Genomic DNA, 21602 nt, shown 5'->3' on the forward strand with positions numbered 1-21602 from the left:
AGTACAGAGCAGCCTGGCAGAGACTGCCTGCTGCCTCTCCCTCCCTGCACTCCTGTGCCTCCCCTGTATCCTGCACAAGTCAGATCAGATCAGTGGCAGAGCAGAAAACTGATACCTCCCCTCCCCAAACAGCTTTGTTGTGAGAGAGCCTCATCACCAGACCCTGTGTGAGTGACCAGGAGGGTCTGTGGAACTGACTTTGGCAACAGCAGCCAGGCTGGATTGAGCATAATGCGTATTACAGAAAAAGTCGCTGGGGCACTTTTTGATAAGGCTGCAGATTGTATTTGAGAAAAGGGGTGAGATCATCATACTCTGTGAAAGCCAGCCTTCCCAAGCCTTCATTCTCAGAAATGGCTGCTCATTTACTTCTAAACTTAAGTTTAGAACAACTGTAGGAGAGACTGGTTTTTTTGCTTTCATGTGTGTAATCCATGGCTTTGGTGTCTCTTGAACAAACAAAACTGACAAACCAGCCCAACAACAGCAGTAACAAGACTGCTGAGGAGCAGTCTTGTGTACACACTGATAATGCAGGGTAAGTTTACCACTGGGCCCCCGTCCATCTTGGGAGCCAGGGGAGTGCTGTGGCACGTGTCAATCTGTTAATTTTGCAAGAGCATCTGCCACAGAGGACCCTATGCCTTTGTTCCTTGTTTCTGTTTCTTCCTTTACCCTCCTCACTCTGTCCCTTGCTCTTGTTACTCCTCACTTTGTCTCCCTCCTTTTCTGGCCTTCCTTTTCCTTCCCTCTCCAAGCCTTCTTCCATGCCAGTGTCCAAGGCTAGTATGGGTTCAGAGGGCTTCTGGGAGGACTTTGCATCTACAGCAGCAAGTTCTGTCCTAATTTCACATATTTGCACACGTTGCTGATATCCTCAGCCACCCAGGAAGGTTCCTGACCATTTGCTTGCTGCACACAGAGCAGTGAGTGGAGAGTACCTTCTCTGGGCCATGATCTCTGCAGGTGGAAATTCGGTGGTGGATTTATTTTGTGCCCATGGCAGTTCTTGCTGATGTACCTCATGGAGAATGCAGATGAAATGAAATGCCTTGTTCCCTGTTAGAAGAGGTTTCATGTGTGCAGTGGCCCCGCTCCCAGCCCTCACCCAGCATCTACTTTATTTCCTGCTGCGCAGGGAGCCCGACCAGCAAACTGAGCAGTGTCTGTCAGGCCTCTCACGGGACTGGATCTCCTGTGTCAAAGACCCATGGGAGCAGTTTTGTCACCTCAGCTGTCAAGGTAATGTTCTCATTAAGTGTGTACTTCCCATTTAAAGTTCAGCTTCCTATTAAATGGGACTTTTTTGTATTAAAAATTCCACACTTCAGGCAAATTCCTTAGATTGTCATTTCATGTGAAGGTTTACTGTGTCTAACAGATGGAGCCATAGGAGAACATGGTGGTTATACAAGATGATAGTGTCACTTCATGCAGCTCTAATTAGGCTTGCCTACATATCTGTTAAAGGCACTGCTCTTTTACTTTTCTGCAAGGAAATCCATGGAGGGCGCAGCTCCCAAAACGCTGTATCTTTCAAAAAAGCTCTTCTGTAGCTGACTTTGATCTTCTTCACTTTGCTAGTGACAGATTATGATTAAACCAGAGGTGCCTACTTCAAAACCTTCACTCTATTCATTATTTTTGTACAGCAGCTGTTCCTAGCAGCCTGAAAATAACTCATGTAGTGGTTTTACAACTGCCTGCATTTAGAAAAATGTTTGCGTAAACAGTGGAGTAACATTTGGATGTGTAAACAAACAGCAGTAAATACAGTTCATGCTTCTGATCTGCAAAGCCCAAAAGGTACAGAGCTGAACTGTCTCGCATAAAATCTCTCCCACATCTTGTGCTAGGAATGATATTTCTGGCAGGGAAGTGGCGTCAGCGAGGCTCTGAAAGCAGCTGGTGGGTGTGCTGCTGGAAACAGGAGCGTCTCCAAGCCACAGTATTAATGCAGGATATGGTGGGGGAAGGCTTGCCAGTCAGCCTGCAGAGAGCAAATCACTTCACATTTGGAACTGAGATGCTGCCTATGTCTGCTGGGGAAAAAGTGTTGCAGATTGTTGTCTGAAGCAGTTCGTTTGGAGTAGCATTTTAAGTATCAAGTGTGCAGCTAGCTAGTCAGATTTTAAAAACCTGTGTGCTCAGATGGATTTCACTTAACTGTGTTGAAAATAATTCATTATTCTTTATTTTTCACTGATTTGGGACAGTTTTTACTGGAAAGTTTTCAATGAGTCAGAGTAGGCCCATATCATTAGTAACAGTTGAATTCTGTATTTCCAGGGCAAAGGTAAAAACTGAAGATATTTTTAAAAACCCATTTAAAAAAATCATACTTCTGTAAACAGAAATGTCATTTGATTTGTGTCTTCTGGTTGGTGGAAAAGCTGTAATTTTATGGTTTTTTTTAAGAGAAGAGTGTATCTGATAGTTCAGTGGGATATTACAGGTTGGTGAGTTATGCAACTCACCACTTTTCATCTCTTCACTGTGTGCTAGTTTTCTTTATTTATTTTAACGACTTCAGGCTGTGTTTCTCCAGCCAGTCTCAAATGCAGCTGCTGTTGGGAGGACAGGTTATGCCTCCAGCCTTGTCTTCACACTTCCCATTGGCTACAGCTACAACCCCAGTTGTGCAGCTATGTGGTGAACCAGAGCAGACAGCCAACCTGCTTGAAAACTAATGTTTTTCCAGCCGTGTGTGTCAGTACAAGGAAGATGTCAGGAGTTGCAGGGCCTGATTTCTGGTCGTGATCCAACCCAAGGATGGGCCAAGTGATTGTAAAATCGTGGCTTTGGGGTTCACATTGATTGTAAAAGAGAGCAATTATATTGTAACAAACTGCCTCAAATGCACTTGACTTCTCTGCTGGCCTCAGACCCAAAAGTGCCAGGTGCATGATTTTGCAGGTGTGGAAATGTCTTTTACTCCATTTAGTTACATAGCTTTGTTTGTTTGGTGAGTTCTGTCTGGAAGGATTGTGTGTCACTGCATCGTTCCAGGTAGAGGAGAGCATAAATTCCTCTGAGAGAAGAATGTTCCCCTCCATAACTTGTTTCTTCTCACGCTGTCTTCTCTCTCTGAGATTGTGTATAGAATCACAAAATGGCTGAGGTTGGCAGAGACCTCTGGAGATAACCACTCCACCTCAAACCAGGGTCAAATAGAGTAGGTTCCTTGGGAATGTGTCCATTTGGGTTTTGAGTATCTTCAAGGCTGAAGAGTCCACAGCCTCTCTGAGCAACCTGTTACTCTGTTTGATCACCATCAATAACAACAAAGTTTTCCTTATAATTTCCTGTATTTCAATCTGTACCCATTGACTCTGTCCTTGCAGGGGATACTATTGAGTGGTGTCTGGCTTGACCTTCATTATACCTTCCTAGCAGGTATTTGTATGCATTGATAAGATGCCCCCTCAGCCTATTTGAACTTTAAGTGAAATACTTTTATATAAAAAATTGATTAGAGAACATGAGTCGGTATTTTTGCCTGTGTATGACTTGGTAAGAAACAGTTACTGCTGTTGGAGATGTAACTTTCCAAATAAAATTTGCTTTGTGGATTATATTAAGAAAGTCAGGCTCCTTTTACTCCAGTGTCAACTGATTTTTGGAATTGTCTTATTTGCCCAGGTAATTTGGCCTGCCCAGATGGTCCGTGCTGCCCTTTATTAGCAGTCACTTGTTTTCTTTCTTTTATTGGACATTTCACTGATTTTTGCACCATGTCTTCTTGTTTGCAGCAGGAGGATTCTCTTTTTGCCACCATGCCACCCCTTTGTCCCATTGGGAGTCATTCCAAGGTGCAAAGCCCCAAATCGGTCACTGGAGGACTTGGAGCTTTTACAAAGGTATTCCTCCTGACTTTTGTGCTGGGACAGGCAGCCTGGTAGTGTCATTTCATGCTGACTTGTGCCACAACCCATGGAACTCCAGTGCCTGTAAAAGTCTTACTGGAACCAATGTATCTTGCTGCTAAGGGCTCTGTAGCATCTCTCAAAAATGTGTCTTGTTTTCTTTTCTTTCCCTGTGGCTCTGCTGTACCTTTCCTTTTATCACCTCTTCCATCCTTTCTGGGGTTCTTTTTGAATCACTGTTATGTTCAGGCTGATATTTTGAAAGCTATTTTTAATGGGATGTACTAGAAGTAAAACTGCAGTAGAAGCAAACATCTTTCCAGGAGCTTCTTTAAATATTATAACAGTGATTTGTGAATCTCAGATGTTGCTTCTTCTGACTATGTTTCCTTAAATATTATCACATGGAATTTAAAATTGTTACTGGCAATGTTAGGTGATCCAAGTAAAAGGTGGAAGAAAGCTTCCTACCAGTTACAGTACCTACAACAATCTAACATGAAAAGCCCCCCAAAACAGGCTTTTTTGTGTCACTGCCCTTAGGGATTAGATGTAGGGCTGTCCCAGGGGAAACATAAAACATTTACACAAGAGACTTGTGTATATGTCAGCTATAATCATTTGCAGTGTCTATAGCTATTGGTTGTAATGTTGCAGGATAGAAATAAAAAACAGGTTCAGAACATGAATTTGAAACTTTAAAGTGTCGTGGCTCCATGCTGAGATGCAGGGTCTGAAGAAGTCAGCTCTGCCCAAGTCCCTTGTTGGGATGACTGGTACCTGTAACACTACCAGCAATTGCTGTGACTCTGTGCCTGCCCTCCCCTGCAGACAGGCTGCTCCACAAGCGATTTTCCGTGGTTTAAGGGGTTTGCTTTTCTTACAACTGTTTCCTCCTCTTGCCAAGGTGATAATCAAGCAGGAGCCCGGGGAGCTGCCGCAGCAGGCGGCGGTGCCGGCGGCAGGCACGGCGGCGCAGCCCTCGGTGCAGCAGTACGTCACCGTCAAGGGCAGCCACATGCTGGCCCTGTCCCCGCAGAAACCCGTCGTGAGCACCGGCGAGGGGACGGTGCAGTCCAAGGTATGGGGCACGTGGGCATCTCTGCTGGGGTGGGAGCTGTCTTGTGGTGCTACTGCAACCCTTGGTGCTTCTTCCGGGGGAGCAGGGTCGTTTCTGCCTCGCTCCCAGGTGGCAGCACCATGGTTAGCTGCGTTCTTGTATGCAGAGGGGCTCATATCCTGCTTCCGTGTGGTCCTTGGGAGGGAAGCAGGCTGAACAAGCACTGTTGCATTTTATTGTGTGCAGGGACATCTCCTGCTTCTGTCCAAGCCATTGCGACAGGGGGGTGGAGGTGCTTTTGAACTGTCAACCCAGAAAGCTGGCTGCCATCATCAGCTCTTGCTGAAACTCATCCAGGTCGTTCCATAAGAAAAGGTGAATTCTTTCCTAGGAATGCAGGCCTGCAACACAAGAGAACAGCACAAATAGGGAGCAGGGTGGAGGCTGAGCCAGAACTAGCATTAGGTGAAAGCAATCCTACTTGAGTGGCAACTCAGCCATTTTACTGTAGGAGTCGTGCCAGTGCAGTCCTGCTTTGACAGGAGTGACACAGCTTCTGAGAAGGCACAGTGCAGTGACAAGATGACAGATGTGTCAGAAATTGTCTCCATTCTTGCCTCTTCCCATTTTGGACAGAGTCAAATGACATGCCAAGCACTAGAGATTACATACAGAACTTCCACATTTGCATAAGTAAATACTTCTTTTGCATTTGCAACATTTCCTTGTTCTTTTTGCTGCCTTTCTTGCCTGTTTGAGCAGGTATGCAGAAACTCATGTTCCGCTGCAGTTACTGTTAACACATAAAATTGGAGCACTTTGTGGGTTCTGCTTTGAGGCTGTAGTTTTCCCAGGGAATCTGTTCCCATGAATGTGTTGAAACTGAATTTCTGCATCTCTTTAATTCACCAAGGCAAATTTTATCTTCAGCTGGAATTAAGCCATTGCTTGTAAATCAGAAAAAAAGGAATTGCCCTGTAATTTCAATGAACTTAATCTTTTGTGGGTGTGCCAAGATCCTGATTGTGTTTAACAGTTTATCATTTTACTTGGGATTGGCCTCTTGCCAACTTAATTTTGTTCCTGAATGAAGAGCTTCTGTTTGTGACCATGCACGTCCTGAAGTATCTGGAAATGGGGGTCGTGTACCAGCTAGGATTCCCATGATGGCTATGGCCAGCAGTGCACCATCCCGTCCTTGTTTGTTGCAGGTTGTTGGTGTTCCCGTTGGTTCAGCGTTGCAGTCAACAGTGAAACAAGCGGTGGCAATAAGTGGTGGCCAGATCCTTGTGGCAAAGTCCAGCTCCTCAGTAGCAAAGGCTGTTGGTTCGAAGCAGGTTGTGACTCAAGGTGTAGCCAAAGCCATCGTGAGCGGAGGCGGAGGGACAATTGTTGCTCAGCCCGTGCAGACTATAACAAAGGCACAAGTTTCTTCCACAGGGGCTCAGAAAAGTACATCTCAAGGCTCAGGTAGAGTAATTTTGCACCTTGTTAATAGCTAGTGATGGGTCTATATAATGATTTATTCAACTGCAAAATAACTATGCATGATTGAAAAACTTGAAAGTGAGTATCTCTACTACTTTTCACAGAGCTCTGTAGGAAAATTCATGCTGAGATTAATAATAAAGAAAATGTTAATTCATTATCTGTAAGGGGGAAGAGAGAGCACATGTGCTTTAAAACATGCAGTGTTCTGGGAGTGGAGACTGGAATACAGGCACTGGGGAATGTGCAGGAGACCTAGCAGACTTTCATGGAGCCAGGTCTCACATTTTTGCCTGGCATTACGGTCCTTTCCCCATTAATCCAGCCAGCCCAAGCCAAAGTGTCCCTATTTCATCCCCACATCTTCCCCAGCGCTTAGAGGTACAGGAGTATGGGCAGAAGCATCCTGTCTGCATCTGCACACAGCTGCTTTAGCTGAGCACAGGCTGGGGCTCTAGGCTGTTGGAAAGCTGCTGTGTGGTGCCAGGGGCTGGAGGAAGCCTGCAGACCCCACGGCTGTGCCGCTTTGGCCTGTGGCCACAAGTGGAACTGCACGCAGAGAGATTTTTTCCAGACCTATTAAAAAAAGTGTCTGTGCATCACTGGTGGAGTTAATCTGTGGTTAGAGCAGCTAAGGAGGGATTACTGAGGGCTAGTTGCATGTCACTGAGTGCTTCCATCCTGTGCAGATTTCAGTGCATACTACTTTTTGCAAGCAGCTCTTTTATTTCTTTCTATTCTCTCTTTCTAGTGATGGCTACACTGCAGTTACCAGCCACCAACCTGGCAAACTTGGCAAACTTACCACCAGGCACCAAGCTGTATCTTACCACCAACAGCAAGAACCCTTCTGGGAAAGGAAAACTGCTGCTGATACCCCAAGGAGCCATATTGCGAGCCACAAATAATGCTAGTTAGTCTTGCAGGGAAATCTAATGAGTTAAATAATGTAATCACTGCATAATTAATATGTTTGGCATTTTTGCTATAAAGCATCCTGGTGCTGTGGAAATCAGTAACGGGATAGGGTTTCTTTGTTCACGACAACCCATATGTGGTGGTTTTTAAGTCTGAGATCTCACAAGTGGCTTTTGTTTTCAGTGAAACTGCTTTTCATGCTGTGCTCTCAATGCAGAAACGTGCTTTTGTTAATAGGCCAGTGAATGGAACTCCGAGTGAAATACCTGCAGAACAACACAGCCTGCTGAGATAGTCCAGTGGGCGAGGTTTTGTGTGCAGTGTGCTGCTGCTGTAGGGAATGAGTATTGCAGGCTTTGGACTGTGTAGATGAAAGGATTTGCTGTGAGCCTTCTCTAGAATGCTGTCCTTGAGGCTGGCGTTGGGATGGGAGATGGATTGGGTGAAAAGTTTTTGCTCCCAATTCTGATTTGGCCTGCCTGAGGTATTATTCAGTTCAATATAAGGCTATAAATACCTAGCAACATAGCAATAGAGTACATGTCTACTGAAAAAGTAGATACTCTTGCTGAAGGTATTTTTGGGATGTAGAACTTGTCTTGGGAGCCCCATTGCTTGAGATTTAGGGGGGCAGCTGGGGCAGTTCAGCTTTGATAATCTCATTGGCAGCAAGGAAGATCAAATGCTTGTGATGTTTATGACAGAGCCATGAGTATTTTTTTTACCCTCGTTTCTTACTGAGAGACTGCAAAGAATTTGCTGTTCAGGCTGTTCCTTCTGGAGATGTAGCAATATCAAAGTGTCACTGCAAATTGCCACAGATTGGTATCCATGATCCATTATTCTATTAACAAAATTGCATTGACAGCCAGTGAAAGTAAAATTAAGAAGCCAGTGAGATTCAGAGTATTTCCAGAGCTTTTGCTGCAGATCCATAACCTGCAAAAGAGTGATGAAAAGATTGTTCTTCTGTTGGACAGCATTTTCATTTGATAGAAAGTTCAAAACAGCCTGAAAGGAGCTTTGCTTGCCCACCAGCCCTCCTAGTTTTCCCAATAGCCCCTCTTGTTCATGGCATTAGCTGAGCTGTAAGAGAGCACAGCAGCACTGCTGAACTACTGAATAATGTTACTTGGCTGCAAAAGACATGGCACCAAATGTCTTGCAAAGTCTTTTCAAGTACCGGTATATACAGGGATGCTTTAGCAGCTGACACTGTCTTTTTACCAAAGGGTCAAGTCTTTTCCTCTGATTACAGGTCTTCAGTCTGGTTCTTCTACGAATAGTGGAGGAGGAGGAGGAGGAGGAACCCAAAGCACAAGCAGTAACTTGTCCCAGCACCTCACCTATACATCCTACATCCTGAAGCAGACACCCCAGGTCAGTGGCACAAGCATCTCAGTTGAAGCACATTGACACTTCATGCTGCAGTGGTGTTAGGTGGATGTCCTGTGGTTCTGTAGTGTGTGAAACGTTCTTGGATTCTGCTGTCTGGATCTTATTTGACTTTTCTCCATCAGAAAGTGTTCTGCAGCAAGAAGGCTGTATCCAGCTCTTAGTGCCGGAGCATCCAGTGTAATTAGCAGTGCATTGTTTCAGAAGATGAAATGTTGTTGTGGCTACATTATAGCTACAAGCTTTTATCTGTTATTGACACTCCTAGATTTCTGTTGACTCTTAACTGTGTTTCAAAGTGCTGACCTCCCTGATGTATTTCTGGAGCAGGGCACCTTTCTGGTTGGCCAGCCTTCGCCTCAGAGCTCTGGGAAGCAGCTGACTCCAGCATCAGTTGTTCAGGGCAGTGTAGGAGTTGGATCATCTTCCACACAAGGACAAGCCCTAAAAGTGATAACTGGACAGAAAACAGCTCTGTTTACACAGGTAATGTGCAAGTGATGTGTTTCTCTCTTACTAGTTTTGTCAGATAAAATATAGGAACCACAGCCACACATTACTGAGAGCATTTCCTTTCACAGTTGTTTGGTTTGATGTGGGTTTTTGTACAATTGTGGTGCTGGCTGTACCACGATGAGGAAAGCACACAAAGGCTTACTTTCATCAGACTACAGATTTCCAGCTTTCTCTTCTCAGAGGGGGTCAGCTTGCAATCTGTGTAAACTTGGGGTTGCTGCTTTGTAAACGGGCTCTGGGATTTCTTACTGAAATGGAATTGGAAAAGTGAATAGAGTCAGGTAAAAAAATGTGCTTAAATACTTCAATGCTAGAAATCGGCCACCTGCTAAAGCTCTTAAAAATCTTGGGTTTGGTGTCCATCAAAGGTCTTTCTAAAAACTACCAAGTAGTCCCTATGAAATTCAAATGCCCCAAGAGGACTTGCAATTGATTATCCAAAATTCAAGATAGATAGACATATATTTGCAAAGTCAGCACTGATAAAGTTGATTCCTGAGGTGATAATTTTGTTCCAGCGATTATTGCCAGAACTTGATTTTTTTCAAAAGTGTTTTGAAAATATTTTCTAGTAACATAAAAAGCATTTATCTTGTTTGTTTTGTTGTTGTTCTGTTTTGATTTGGTTTTCTAAAATAATTTAAAACCCAAACTAATAGACTGTTTTCCTTACGCTGCATTCTTTCTCAAAGGCTGCATCCAGTGGACAGACATCACTGGTGAAAATATCAGATGGGTCTATAAAATCAGTGCCTGCCTCATCCCAGCTCTCCAAACCTGGCACCACTGTGCTGAGAGTATCAGGAGGTGTCATCACCACGGCTGCTGCTCCTGCCATGGCCCTCCCCACAAATGGGGTGGCCCAGGTGAGAAACAGCACTGTCAGTATTCTGTAATGCAGTGTTTGCACTCTTGCCACAACAGTCCCAGGAAAGGACTTGTACTGTTTTGTCCCACTGTTGGTATTCTTCCCAGCCAGCTTGCTGGTGGATCTGCTCTTCCTTGTATCAAGCAGCAGTAAGCAGACTGTAGGTGCTCCTGAGACCACAGGCCCTGCACAGTGCTCGGTGCCCAGGCTGCTGCCAGCAGGCATCTGCGCTCCTGGCTGTGTGCAGAGGGTGTCACTGCTCTCCACCCAAGGGCAGCTGTGTCAGTGCAGCCTGCGAAGGAGCTGGTTTGGCATGGAGGGAGGCAGGATGCAAAACATTTGCGTTCTAAAGTGAGTGCTCTTGTGGGTGGATGCAGCCATGTATCCAATTGATGCAGGCTGTCCACCTGCAGTGGAGCTGCAGTTCATGGAGAGGGGAGGAGGCAGCAAAATAGTGTGTAATTCACTCTGAGCCTGTTTCTTTCTGTTAGCCCCTAATCTGTGCCTCCCAAATACCTGTGGAGAGTTGCTGCCATGCTGCCACAGCCTTCATTCTATATGTGTGGGGGCTTTCGGATATGAGCTTGAGAATCTCTTGCTTCCTGACAATTGATAGATAAATATTTGGGTTTGCTACTTTTATTGCTTCTATTACCTTGTTGTGCTTATTTTTGAACCACCTGTGACATGAAAAGGGATTTGTTATCCCTCTCTGCCTCTTATGCAGCAAACAGATAACGCAGGTTCCAGTTCATCATCTTCAGGAACTCCTGCAGCAAAGACATCTGGACAGCAACACCAAACCTGTGTAAGCCAGAGCCAGTCTACTTCATCAGTAGTGAATAAGACTGCGACTTCCAGTGTTGTAAGTGTTGCTTCCTTGATGACTACGCCAACGCCTGTGACAGGAAAAGCTACAGTATCAGGTATTAAACTCCCTTCACACCTTTCCTAGAGAAAGTTTAGAATCCAGGTGTGAGTTCTGTAGATGTCTTCACTGTAAATGGAAGAATATAGAGTCACCTGCATTTGTGAGTGTATAAGTGTCATGCTTTCTAAAACATCTTATTAGCATCACTTCTGGCTTAGCCAAGGAAGTTTCTAATAATTTGGCATCCTTTTGGCATTGACTGTATCTGTTGCAAATAACAGCACAAGTTGCCCTTTGGTGTTGGAGAGGGATTTTGGTTTTCATGCCAGGTTCTCACTAGAAGATGCATTCTCCCTATCAGGAGCACAGTGTGTCACTGAGTGGGGAAACTATGAAGATACCAGCAGTACTACAGACTTGATTAGTTTGTGAAACTCCACTGTATGCAGAGAAGTTGCATGTGCAGAATTTGTCTCTGAGGATTTGCATCTGCTCTGTTGGGGTTGAAAAGGAGAGAGATGTCGATTAGAGGGAACTGAAGCCTTTGAAGTCAAAATTCATTAGATACGGTGAAGTAGGCTGGATCTGGATCACTCAAGTTAATAAAATGAGGTAATAAAAATGGACTGCCCTTATGTGGAGGGGAGTTCTCCGTGTTTAGTTGTATTGTATTCCATCGTCTTTCATATCAGGGAGAGCAAATACAGCAGGTTTGAGAGTTATGAGTTAAAACTGGAAATTTTTGTTTAGATTAATTTACCTGCTGGCATGTTCTGTTCACTTGAAGTGGTTTCTTATAAAGTGAAAGCAGAGTGAAAATACAGAAAAGAGAAAGTAACTGACACTGAGCTCATCTGACAGTGTCTTTTTGAAGCAGCTCTTCTTGTTTCCTCTCTACTCAGACTTTTAAACTTCTCCTTTCTCATGAGTATATTTTACCCAGAGCTTGAAAATAAACAGCATAGACTTCTAAGACTGACAGAACCCTGCAGGAAGCAATTCAGTATTTTTCTCTGTGCAAGCAAAGTGGCCAGGTGGGGTTTTTTGTAGGAAATAAGCCATACTAAACAGCTTTCAGATTAAAACTCCCATTTATATATGAGAATGGTGTCTAGATTCTGTTTGTGGAGTTTTTTGTAACCTGAGGCATTGACTTCTTCGTGGAAAACTCTTCAAGAATCTCAGAAGGAACAGTGGCTATAAAACATGTTATTTCAATGTAATAACAAACAAAAACTCAAACAAAACTGTTGAAATTCTGAACATTTGTGTTTTTAAAGGCAACTTTTTAAAAAGGATTTCAAATTTTCCCTTGTTTTGTATCAAGCAATGTCTCCCACCCACCAGGCTGATAGGGTATGTTGAAAAAGTCCCTTCTTACCAGCCTTGCTGTTGGGTCCCTTGCTGTCCTACCCTGACACATCAGTATGTCCCACACAAAGGACACTCACTAGGTGAGCCTTCCTGCCTGGAGGTGAAAGCCTGACTGACCAGTGCTGGGCATCCCTAAAAACCAAGACATCTTCACCAGACCTTGCATGTCTAGTACTTGGAAGGCCAGCTGTGTTTCAGTACTGCTACTACTACTACTACTACTACTACTACTGCTAATAATAATAATATTATAAAGAAAATGGAAACTTTAAGTCAAAACAAATCATAATTACAAAATTGCCATGGTGAAACTAAAAAGTTTATTGTTGTCAATGTTTTAAAATAGAAGCCTGCTGAATTTCCACAATCTGAAGAAAAGTTAGCTACAGATTGAATACAATTACATGGAAAATAGCCAGTTTACCAGTAGAAAGGATGGACATAGGCCCAAATCGCAGTGTTAGACTGCTGGCTGTGGTTGCTTGGGATGTCATCACAAGGAGATGACATCTCCTTGTGGAGGAGAGAGCTGGCAGACAAGTGATGAGTACTCCTCACCCATGGAACTATGGCGCAGCTTGGAGTTGTGCTGGTATCTCCTGAAGTTGCTGAGTGCTGCCATTGATAATGCTGTTAATATCTGAATGTCCTGCTTGTTCTTTTGGCCTTGACTAAAGTCAGGGATTTCGTTCGGTCTCCAGTTTAATGTACTTCACGGCCTGATTAGCCGTCCTTATGGGTGTGTTCAGTGCACGTTGCAGACAGACACACGACAGTTCAGCTATGTCCTTTGTCAGACCTGCTGCACAGCAGCCTTGGGCTTGTCCCATAGTTGGAACAGGGTTGATTGTGCTCTGCTGACTGCAGTGGATGCTGCTAAGCTGAACTGCAGAGGTGTGAGTGGCACTGGGATACCTCCCTGAGAGCAGCTGTGTGAGTACAACAGAGCTGTAGTTCACTGGCTTATCACAGCCTTGAACGCAAGGTCTGGTCCTGACAAGAGTGTTTTACTCTGCTGAGCCTGCTTCAGTTGAAAGGTTTGTTACATCAGCTTTGCTTAAGATTCCTTAGGTAATTAGGAGATTTGCTTTATAACTCTGAGAGTGCTGTGCAGCGTGTAACAGTGTGCACACTGCGGTGCAGCACTACAGAGTTTGAGCCATCACTTGTGTCAGGGAAAACTCGTCCTGGCAGCTCACCAAACTGTGGCTTGTTAAGAGGATGGCAGTGCTAGGTTACATGCCATCCTGCTTCAAGCAGAAAGGGAGAGAAGTAGCTGGAGATAAACTAACTGGTGTGTTTTATTTAACATTTTGTCTTCCGTTCTTCTTGCAGGGTTGCTAAAAATCCACTCAAATCAGTCTAGTCCACAGCAGGCTGTTCTGACAGTTCCCAGCCAGCTTAAACAGCTCGGTGTAAACACAGCTTCTGGAGGTGTTCAGACAATACTCATGCCTATGAACAAAGGTAAAGGGCAGAGGAGGATGACAGATGGTGTTTGAAAATCTCCTTTGACACAGGGTAGCACTTGGTCACTGTTGGCATACATGGTCTGAAGTAGAGATAGAAGAAATTGTAGCAAGGAATTCATCCCTAAACTTTGTGCTGCAAAAAAGAGTGTGTTGCTTCTGAAAATTTTAATTTGTCGAAGTGTATGAAATTTGATTTTCTTTTTCTTCTTTGTTGCCCCCCTCCTTTCTTTTTTTCTTTTCATCGCCAGTGCTACAGTCACTTTCTACCAGCAAAGTTTCAGCAGTTTCAGCAGTCACAGCAGCAAGTACAGTTGTCCCAAGTCCCTCCACGGCATCCATTGCCAAAGGTAACAAGGGATTTCTTAGTAAGATGAGTAGTAAAAATAAGCTGATGCTGCTTTATGCAAGTGGCCTATGAAAGTAGACTCCGTGACTGTGGGTTCCTTTATTTCCATTATTAGTAGAGTTTAAATCAAGTTAAAATGACACCTGGGGACTAGGAATTTAACAGTGACTTCCCCCTCAACAAATCCCACAGCATAGACAAGTATGGAGAAAAATGAGAATGTTCTAGAAAGCTACAAGGTGTAGCTTAAACACTTACTGTTTCAATCCGTATTTGCAGAACTGCATAGAGCAGTAAGTATTTAACCACAGACTGCAGTTCTCAGACAGATGGACTGGAGGTTGCTTTCCAGCAGCACTAGCTGTAGACAGCACATGTCCCTGTGCACACAGAGGGGAAAGAGGTACCTGCAGTCCTTCCCAGTATAAAGCACGGGGCAGAGCTGACACACCTGAAGTCCAGTTACGGCAGAACTGTCATGTCTCTCTCCATCCCAGCTGCATGACCAGACTGCCTGGTTATTTGGGTTCAGCACGTCTCTCACTGCTTCTGTCTCACCAGAGCTCTGTCCTAGACATGAGAAAGTTCAGGTGTCAGAATCAGTGATGTCTTCTAAAAGTTGTCACTTTGAAATGTCACTTCTTGTTAAAACTTGGTAGCTTTCTATGCAGCTCTTTGTTTGCAGATTGGCCAGGCAGTTCAGTTTAGATCCGGCAGTCATATGCAAAACAGCAGCAAATAATTATGCAGGTTTTCTGACAAGGATGAGAAGTGAGTGTGGAGAATTGTGGGGGGAACATGTTCTGGTAGGTCCCTTTCAGCAGAATTGAAGGTCAAATTTGTTCTTGCTTAGCAATGAGAATGTAAACAATAAATGAAGTGATGTTATGTAAGACCTTTAGTCTTACTGGAGTCTCACAAGACTGTCCGGTACTTTTATCAAGCTGGCTGTACTTTTTGTCTTAAAATGTGTTCTGTTTCTTTGAAGTTAAGATGGAGCCTGATTCAACAGGACAAAACTGCAGTTCTGTGGGTACCCAAGAAGGCCAAGCAGCAGTTAAAACAGAAGAGAGCTCTGAACTTGGGAATTATGTTATCAAGTAATTGTTCATTTCTCTATAAGGTTTTCTGATCTTTGAAGTATTGAGGGAATGGAGATGGTTCTAGGGATGCCTGCAGTAGTGTTATTTTGACCTAGAAATACTTTTTATAATAGATTATAATGAATACGTATCTATTATACATATATATATAATTTTATAATTATAAATACTTTATAATTTATGGTTTTATAATTTATATATAAGTATATAAATTATAATTTTTATAATAAATTATTAAATCTTCTGTCCCATACACTGCTGTATCTGTACTAATCCTCTTGGGTGGCATTTGTTTCAGACAGTGTTGCAATGTTTTATTTGTGAATGGATTTGTATGCAGGGTTCATGAAAGAGGAGAAATTATTTGAAGATTTGCTGTTGTTTTGGGCTTTTTTAAAATCACAGACTGCTAAAATCTCTCTATCATCCTCTGCTTGTATATTGCCATTGCATGTCCTTAGTCAGGTCACACTGCCCAGTGAAATGCAGCTCTGAAAAGGGGCATCTGAAATCAGTAGAGCTGTCCACCTTCTAGCCTTTCAAGTCTTGCTAAACTCATATACTTCTGTAATTACTTAGTATGAGGGCTGCTTTGCTTCAGAATTAGAATTAAATAATAATGGGTATTTGATCACTGGATGCTGTGAAATCCAGTGCCTTGTTTGTGATGCTTTTGCAAGTACTTCTTAGTGTTTTTTCACCAGAACTCAAACTGCAGAATTTTCTCTGCATATTTCTTGCAGTGTGTAGGATGTCTCTTCTGCTCTTGATTCCTCCAACTTTCCTGTCTCTGTGTTTTGAAAAGTTTTGTTATCTCGGCGTATCCCTGAAGATACTACCCTGATGGAGAGTGTGTAAGAGACAGGAATAAATGTCCAGTCACTACACACTGAAAATTATCTCAGTTATAAGATAACAGTTGGAAAATACAGTTCCTGAGAGTTAAATAGACTATGTCTGGTTAAGTAAAGTCCTGTAAACAGAAAGTTTCCTATGCAGTATCCCGTGTTTCCTACTGGGACAACCTGCACTAGTTACCTCTCAAAGTAGTGTTGCAGCTTGCGAGATAATGCAGGGGTTTTCTCCAAGCCTGTCTTCAGTTTCTTCAGCCTGACAGATGCAGTTTCAGATGTGGACATTTTGGCAAGAGGAGGGGCTGTTTGAAATACCTTCACTGGATTGGGGTATAAGAGTTTATCCTCACACCGCTGTTTGTAATGCCTTGGGGCTAAAGGCTTTAAACCATGCAGTGATTTTAAAACCTTTTACATCTGATTCATTGCTTCCAACAGCAGTCTTCACTGTGATTCTTTTTATCCCTTGCAGCATAGAATATTTGGAGAACATCCAGCAGCTTTTAACAGCAATAGTGAAGAAGGTTCCATTAATTGCTGAAAAAAGTAAGCAGTAAATGAAAAGGCTTTGCTCTGTATTGTCAGTGTATCAACAGAATGCCATGCATACTCCATAGCCACAGAAGTTATTAAAAGATGGAATGAAATGAAGCCATTCTCCTAGAGAGCTTACTCCAGGGGTTATTCTGAAGATGCTTAGAATTAGGTTCTTCCAGTAAAGTCAAGTATGTTGTTAGCAGCTAAAATCTTTCATCTGTTTTTTTCCTTAGAAATAGATTGCATTTCTTCACATAATGGCTGCAAGTAGGTCTTCTTTTTCCTGGTTTGTCCTTAATGGATGTGCTTTTTTCTTTTCTTTTTTTAAATTTAACACTAGGGTTTTAGTGAGCTGGCAAATACAGTAACATAGCTCAAAACTGAAATGTGCTTGTTATTGGCGTTTTTGCCTTCTTTTTTAAACAAAAGGGGATAGTTTGCAGAGAAATATTTTAATCTTGTGTGGTACTTTATTATTTTATTCCTCGTACTCATGTACATAACTGAAAATGTTTCGACTTTCTCTGGTAACTAATGCACTTTGAACAAGTGGTAGTGGAGACTGGGTAGAGCAGACCCTTGCAAGCAAAGGCAGCAAAGTAGGAGTGAGAAGCACGGTAAAGCCTTCGTCACATACAGCTCTTGCACTTTTGCCAGGAAACCTTTTCACTGTTGTTTCATTTTTATGTTGTAATTTGTTTGGAAAAAAAAAGCAAAACAGTTTTCCAGAAGAAGAGACTTTGACTAGTAAGGCAGACTTAGAGGTGTACATAATAGAGCTTGCAGTGGGAAAGAGGCTTAAAACAGCCCACAGCTACAGGTGTCTGTGTATATGACCAAGAGGGAGGCTGGTTTTGCATCCAAAAACTAGTGTCAGTGTCTCTTGGACAGAGCAGAGCATGTGTAAGAGTTAGTTGCAGTCATTGAGCCTGTGAGCATGAAAGGCATTTCCCTTTCCCTCTTTGCTGAATAACATCAAACCCAGAGTTCATCTTACTTCACTTACTGAAAATTTAATAGTGTTTTTGATTTTGTGGTTTTTTTAGGTGAGGATGTAAGCTCTTTTTGTGCCGGTTCAGTGGAACAGTATTACAGCTGGAATATTGGGAAGAGGAGGGCAGCCGAGGTAATTCTCTCATCCACTGTTTCATAAGCAGTCACTAGGAACACAAGAAGGATTTCTGAATTATGGAACCTTCCTTGTTGTCTGTTTTGTTTCCTGAATAAATCTGACTTTAAATGGCAGCACCCCTTACTGCAAGGTGCACTGACTTGTGTTCAGACGGTGATCCAGTTTATTGTTCACAGGCTTTCTCAAGCAGAAAGGATGCTGAAGGTCATTTTTCAGTTTATTTATAGTAAGATGGTTTTTGAAGCATTTTAAAACTTTAAATTTTTTCAAAGGGGTAGTACTTTATCCTCATCTCTCCTCTGTGGCATGTTACAGTCAAGGGAATTTTACCCAATATATATTATCTGTCTTTTTAGGGGATTGTGTCTGTTTTCTGCAGGATGAGAACTGAGGGATCTGACATAAGCAGTACTAGTGCTGGAATAGATTGTCAGTTCACCAAAGATAAATATTTCAGTTAACCTGGACCTTTTATATTGTGGTTTCCCTCTATTTCTTCATAACTTTGGCATCTTGCTGTGTAGTTTTACAGGGAAGTTGTTAACTAACACTGAATTAGATCCTCTGCTGTTGCCAGCTTAAATGATCAAAGAGTTTAACCAAATTTTAAGAACATATTTTGCTCTAGTGGATTTCTTGCACTATGCCATCTTTGGTGTTACTTGGGAGATGAGGCATTTCAAGTCAAGACAAATGTGACAAGGCCCCTGTAAATGTGTGTCCCTTTTCTTGAGATTTTTTTTGGATGATAAAGCAAAGTCTAAATGACCTGTCAGAAGTCACTCTTGACTTCTGAGAAAATCATGTTCCTTTTCTGTTTCCCTTGCAACCTGGATTATGTTTCTGGGCTGTGAGTAAGCTAACCGTAAATGTTCTGGCCAGTGTAATGAGCTTTCTCTTTGGTTGGTCACAGTGGCAACGAGCAATGACAGTGAGAAAGATCCTACAAGAAATCGTAGAGAAGCATCCCAGGTTTCACAGTATCACCCCCCTGAAAACAAAGCACGTGGTGCACTGGTGTCGATGCCATGGCTACACTCCCCCCGACCCCGAGGCCTTGCGGAACGATGAGGACTCCATTGAGGATGTGCTGACACAGATAGACAGTGAGCCAGGTGAGTGTGGAGGGGACAGGAAGCTCCTTTCTGCCAAAGACACTGTTTATTAAATGCCTGTGTTCAAGCACATCTGGAGAAGGGGATTCTTACTGTCTTTGCTTTAACTTAATTCAGTCTGGAATAACAAAACTTGGAGATTGTAAGGGCAGGCCTACAAGTGGGGCTGTCCCTTGTTCCTGTCAGTCCTGATGTTTCTCTGGGGCTTCTCTTGGTTTTTATTGTGCTTTGGGGCTCTTGGAGGCTCAGTGTAGATAAATCTCATGAAAGATGATTTTTTTCTCCACAATGTAATAATTTATAAGTGGATACACAAAGTTAGCATAGGGAGTAATGACATTTCTGCCCTTGGGTAGGCTTAGCCTCTGTTAAGACTTACCATGCAAACAGTATGAATGAGTTCAGGTACAAAACAAAAAAAACAAACCTGGCAGTGGCAATGTGGAGCTCAGTGGGAGTTAATTTATCTCCAAAAGTGAGGTGAATTGGCCCGTTGAAGCTTCATGCTTTGTATTACAGCTGCTACATTATTCCACTAGCACAGCTCTAGGATCCCCACAGTTCATTTTAGTATATATTAAAATCATGTCTTTAATTTCATCCTTTCTTCACAGTTAAGCTATCTTGTTTCACCTTCAGATAATCCCTTTCCAAAAGCTGAATGTTCTTCTGTTCTGATCGTTCAGGGATTTAAGGTATTTCACAGAAGGATATGATATTGAGTATATGTTGTAAAGTCTGGCCCTGCATTGCAGTTGTTGAAGGTGGAAAGGAAGCCTGCATCTACCTTATAATATTTTTATTTAAATCACTGTATTTGTGTTTGTCTTTGAAGAGCAGAATCTGTTTACTGCATAGCTTTGCACTGAAGGTTTTACCAGCTCGTGTCAATCATGCAGAGAAGAGCTTACCCTTCTGCCATTCCACTGGGAACCTGTCTTCTGATTTTTTTAAGCAGCATGATAACGCTCATCACAGTGTAAAAGATGATTTAGCACTACATTGTGCCTGCATAGTAAAAGCTCCACTTCTCTAAGCAAGTTGAAGAGCATCAGACTGATTTGCCAGTTGCCAAAAAGCTTAAAAAGCTTCTGTGAGAATGTTTGGGAGACTGACATAAGCTTGTTTTGTGTGAAATACAGCCTTCTTGATTGGTGTAGGAGCAGATGTGGGAGAGAACCATGAGTGTCATGAAGATATAATTAGAAGGCTCTCAATGACTGTGTGCATTTCTATTCATCCTTATATTTGGTAGGCACTACAAAAATAACTTGCAATTACCTTAGTTTCTTCCCATATTTTGAGTGTGCATCTGTTTATAAACAGCTTTCCCTAACCCATCATGTGTTTAATTGATTGCTTCTATTTCAGAATGCCCTTCATCTTACAGCAGTGGTGAGGAGCTGTGCCGAAAACTGGAGGAACTACAGCAATTTCTGAAACAAGAACCGGAACATGAAGAGGAAGTAGATATTCTCAACTTCAGCGAGCCATTAAAAATAAACATTAAGAAAGAACAGGAGGAGAAACAAGAAGAGATGAAGTTCTACATGGCTTCCTTGCCTGCATCAGAGTTTGTGAGGGACACTGCTGAGAAGGTAATGAATGAATCATAAAGCTAATTAGAATTATTGTGAAGCTAGTTGTGGTCTTACATTTATTTAGTTGCATTTCTTTCATCTATATAGGCCTCAGGACTTTTAAATGAATTTTTTTATAAATGCCCTGGAAAAACGGGACCTTCTGACTCAAGACACGCAGCTGCCAGTTCTGGCAGGGGAAAGGGAAGAGTGCCAGCTGGGAGCTCACTTCAGAGTAGCTGTTTTGCAGGGCTTAGTACAGAAAAATTATCTTGAAAGGCTAAAAGCAAGGATAAATTGAGGGATGAGGAGCACTAGCACTGAATTCTTCCTGTCCCATCATGCAGAAGATGTGGTCTTGTTGCTTGGACCAATGCTGTGTAACAGCAGTTCCTGAAAAGGGACTGTGGTAAAACTTAGCAAATTTCTCTACTGCTTGAATATCTTCCTCCTATTCAGTTCAGGGCAAAAGAGAGGGAGGTCTTTTGTCTCAGCAGCAGGAGCGAGAGAGGAGACTGACTTCGCTTGTAGGAAAGAGTGCTTGCTGTTGTACCACAGGAGACGGGAGCAGCAGGAGGGGTTTGCATGGAGCAGTTGTTGGAGAAAGAAAGGATCTCCGCCCCCACCTCACCTGCTGACACCAAGGGACAAAACTTTGGTTCTGCAGTGTATCTGGTCTCTTGCTATGTAGGTGACAAAGGCATGGGTACAATGAGAGTGGAATTGAAAGATGAAACACTCTTTTGATGTGGAACTTCTGTGCCAGGAGTACTGTTTAAAGTGGTTTCAGTGGCCATAGCTGGGTGCAGGAAAGATGATGAGTAGATGGATTGAAGATATGTACAATTTTAAAATGGAGCTTCCCTTCTCAACCCAAAGATACCCAGTGCAGCCTGGGTTTTGTGTGGACACTGAAACAAAAACTAAAACCTGCTTTTGTTTCTTCTGACTTCCAGAGGCATTTCTACAGGCTGTGCTAATTTTACCCAGATTTTTTAAAAATTAAGCCTGAGATTATACTGCTTGAAAGTTCCGTAGTGTCTACTTGCTTCTCTTTTAACTACCCTTTGTAGTAGGGTTTTTTTCTGTTAATCTTATCTAATTGTA

General features: G+C 42.8%; 1 protein-coding gene across 8 annotated transcripts in view; it reads left to right on the forward strand.

Moving 5' to 3' along the window:
- Positions 1–21602, forward strand: part of YEATS2 (YEATS domain containing 2) — a 48857-nt gene that overhangs the window by 20952 nt on the left and 6303 nt on the right. For 5 of the 8 annotated variants that reach the window (XM_032119180.1, XM_032119181.1, XM_032119184.1 and 2 more), the window contains 16 exons: positions 1139–1242; positions 3753–3860; positions 4774–4947; positions 6138–6396; positions 7166–7327; positions 8591–8712; positions 9058–9213; positions 9936–10109; positions 10839–11037; positions 13692–13823; positions 14077–14175; positions 15163–15274; positions 16604–16677; positions 17715–17794; positions 18714–18915; positions 20287–20513. In XM_032119180.1, coding sequence (XP_031975071.1) covers positions 1139–1242; positions 3753–3860; positions 4774–4947; positions 6138–6396; positions 7166–7327; positions 8591–8712; positions 9058–9213; positions 9936–10109; positions 10839–11037; positions 13692–13823; positions 14077–14175; positions 15163–15274; positions 16604–16677; positions 17715–17794; positions 18714–18915; positions 20287–20513 — 2384 coding nt within the window. Of the gene's footprint in view, positions 1–1138; positions 1243–3752; positions 3861–4773; positions 4948–6137; positions 6397–7165; positions 7328–8590; positions 8713–9057; positions 9214–9935; positions 10110–10838; positions 11038–13691; positions 13824–14076; positions 14176–15162; positions 15275–16603; positions 16678–17714; positions 17795–18713; positions 18916–20286; positions 20514–21602 lie in introns of those variants that run through there. The other 3 variants (XM_032119182.1, XM_032119183.1, XM_032119188.1) reach the window with 3 other exon arrangements.

The sequence above is a fragment of the Corvus moneduloides genome, chromosome 10 (genome assembly GCF_009650955.1).
Source record: "Corvus moneduloides isolate bCorMon1 chromosome 10, bCorMon1.pri, whole genome shotgun sequence".
In the NCBI taxonomy this organism is placed as follows: Eukaryota; Metazoa; Chordata; class Aves; order Passeriformes; family Corvidae; genus Corvus; species Corvus moneduloides.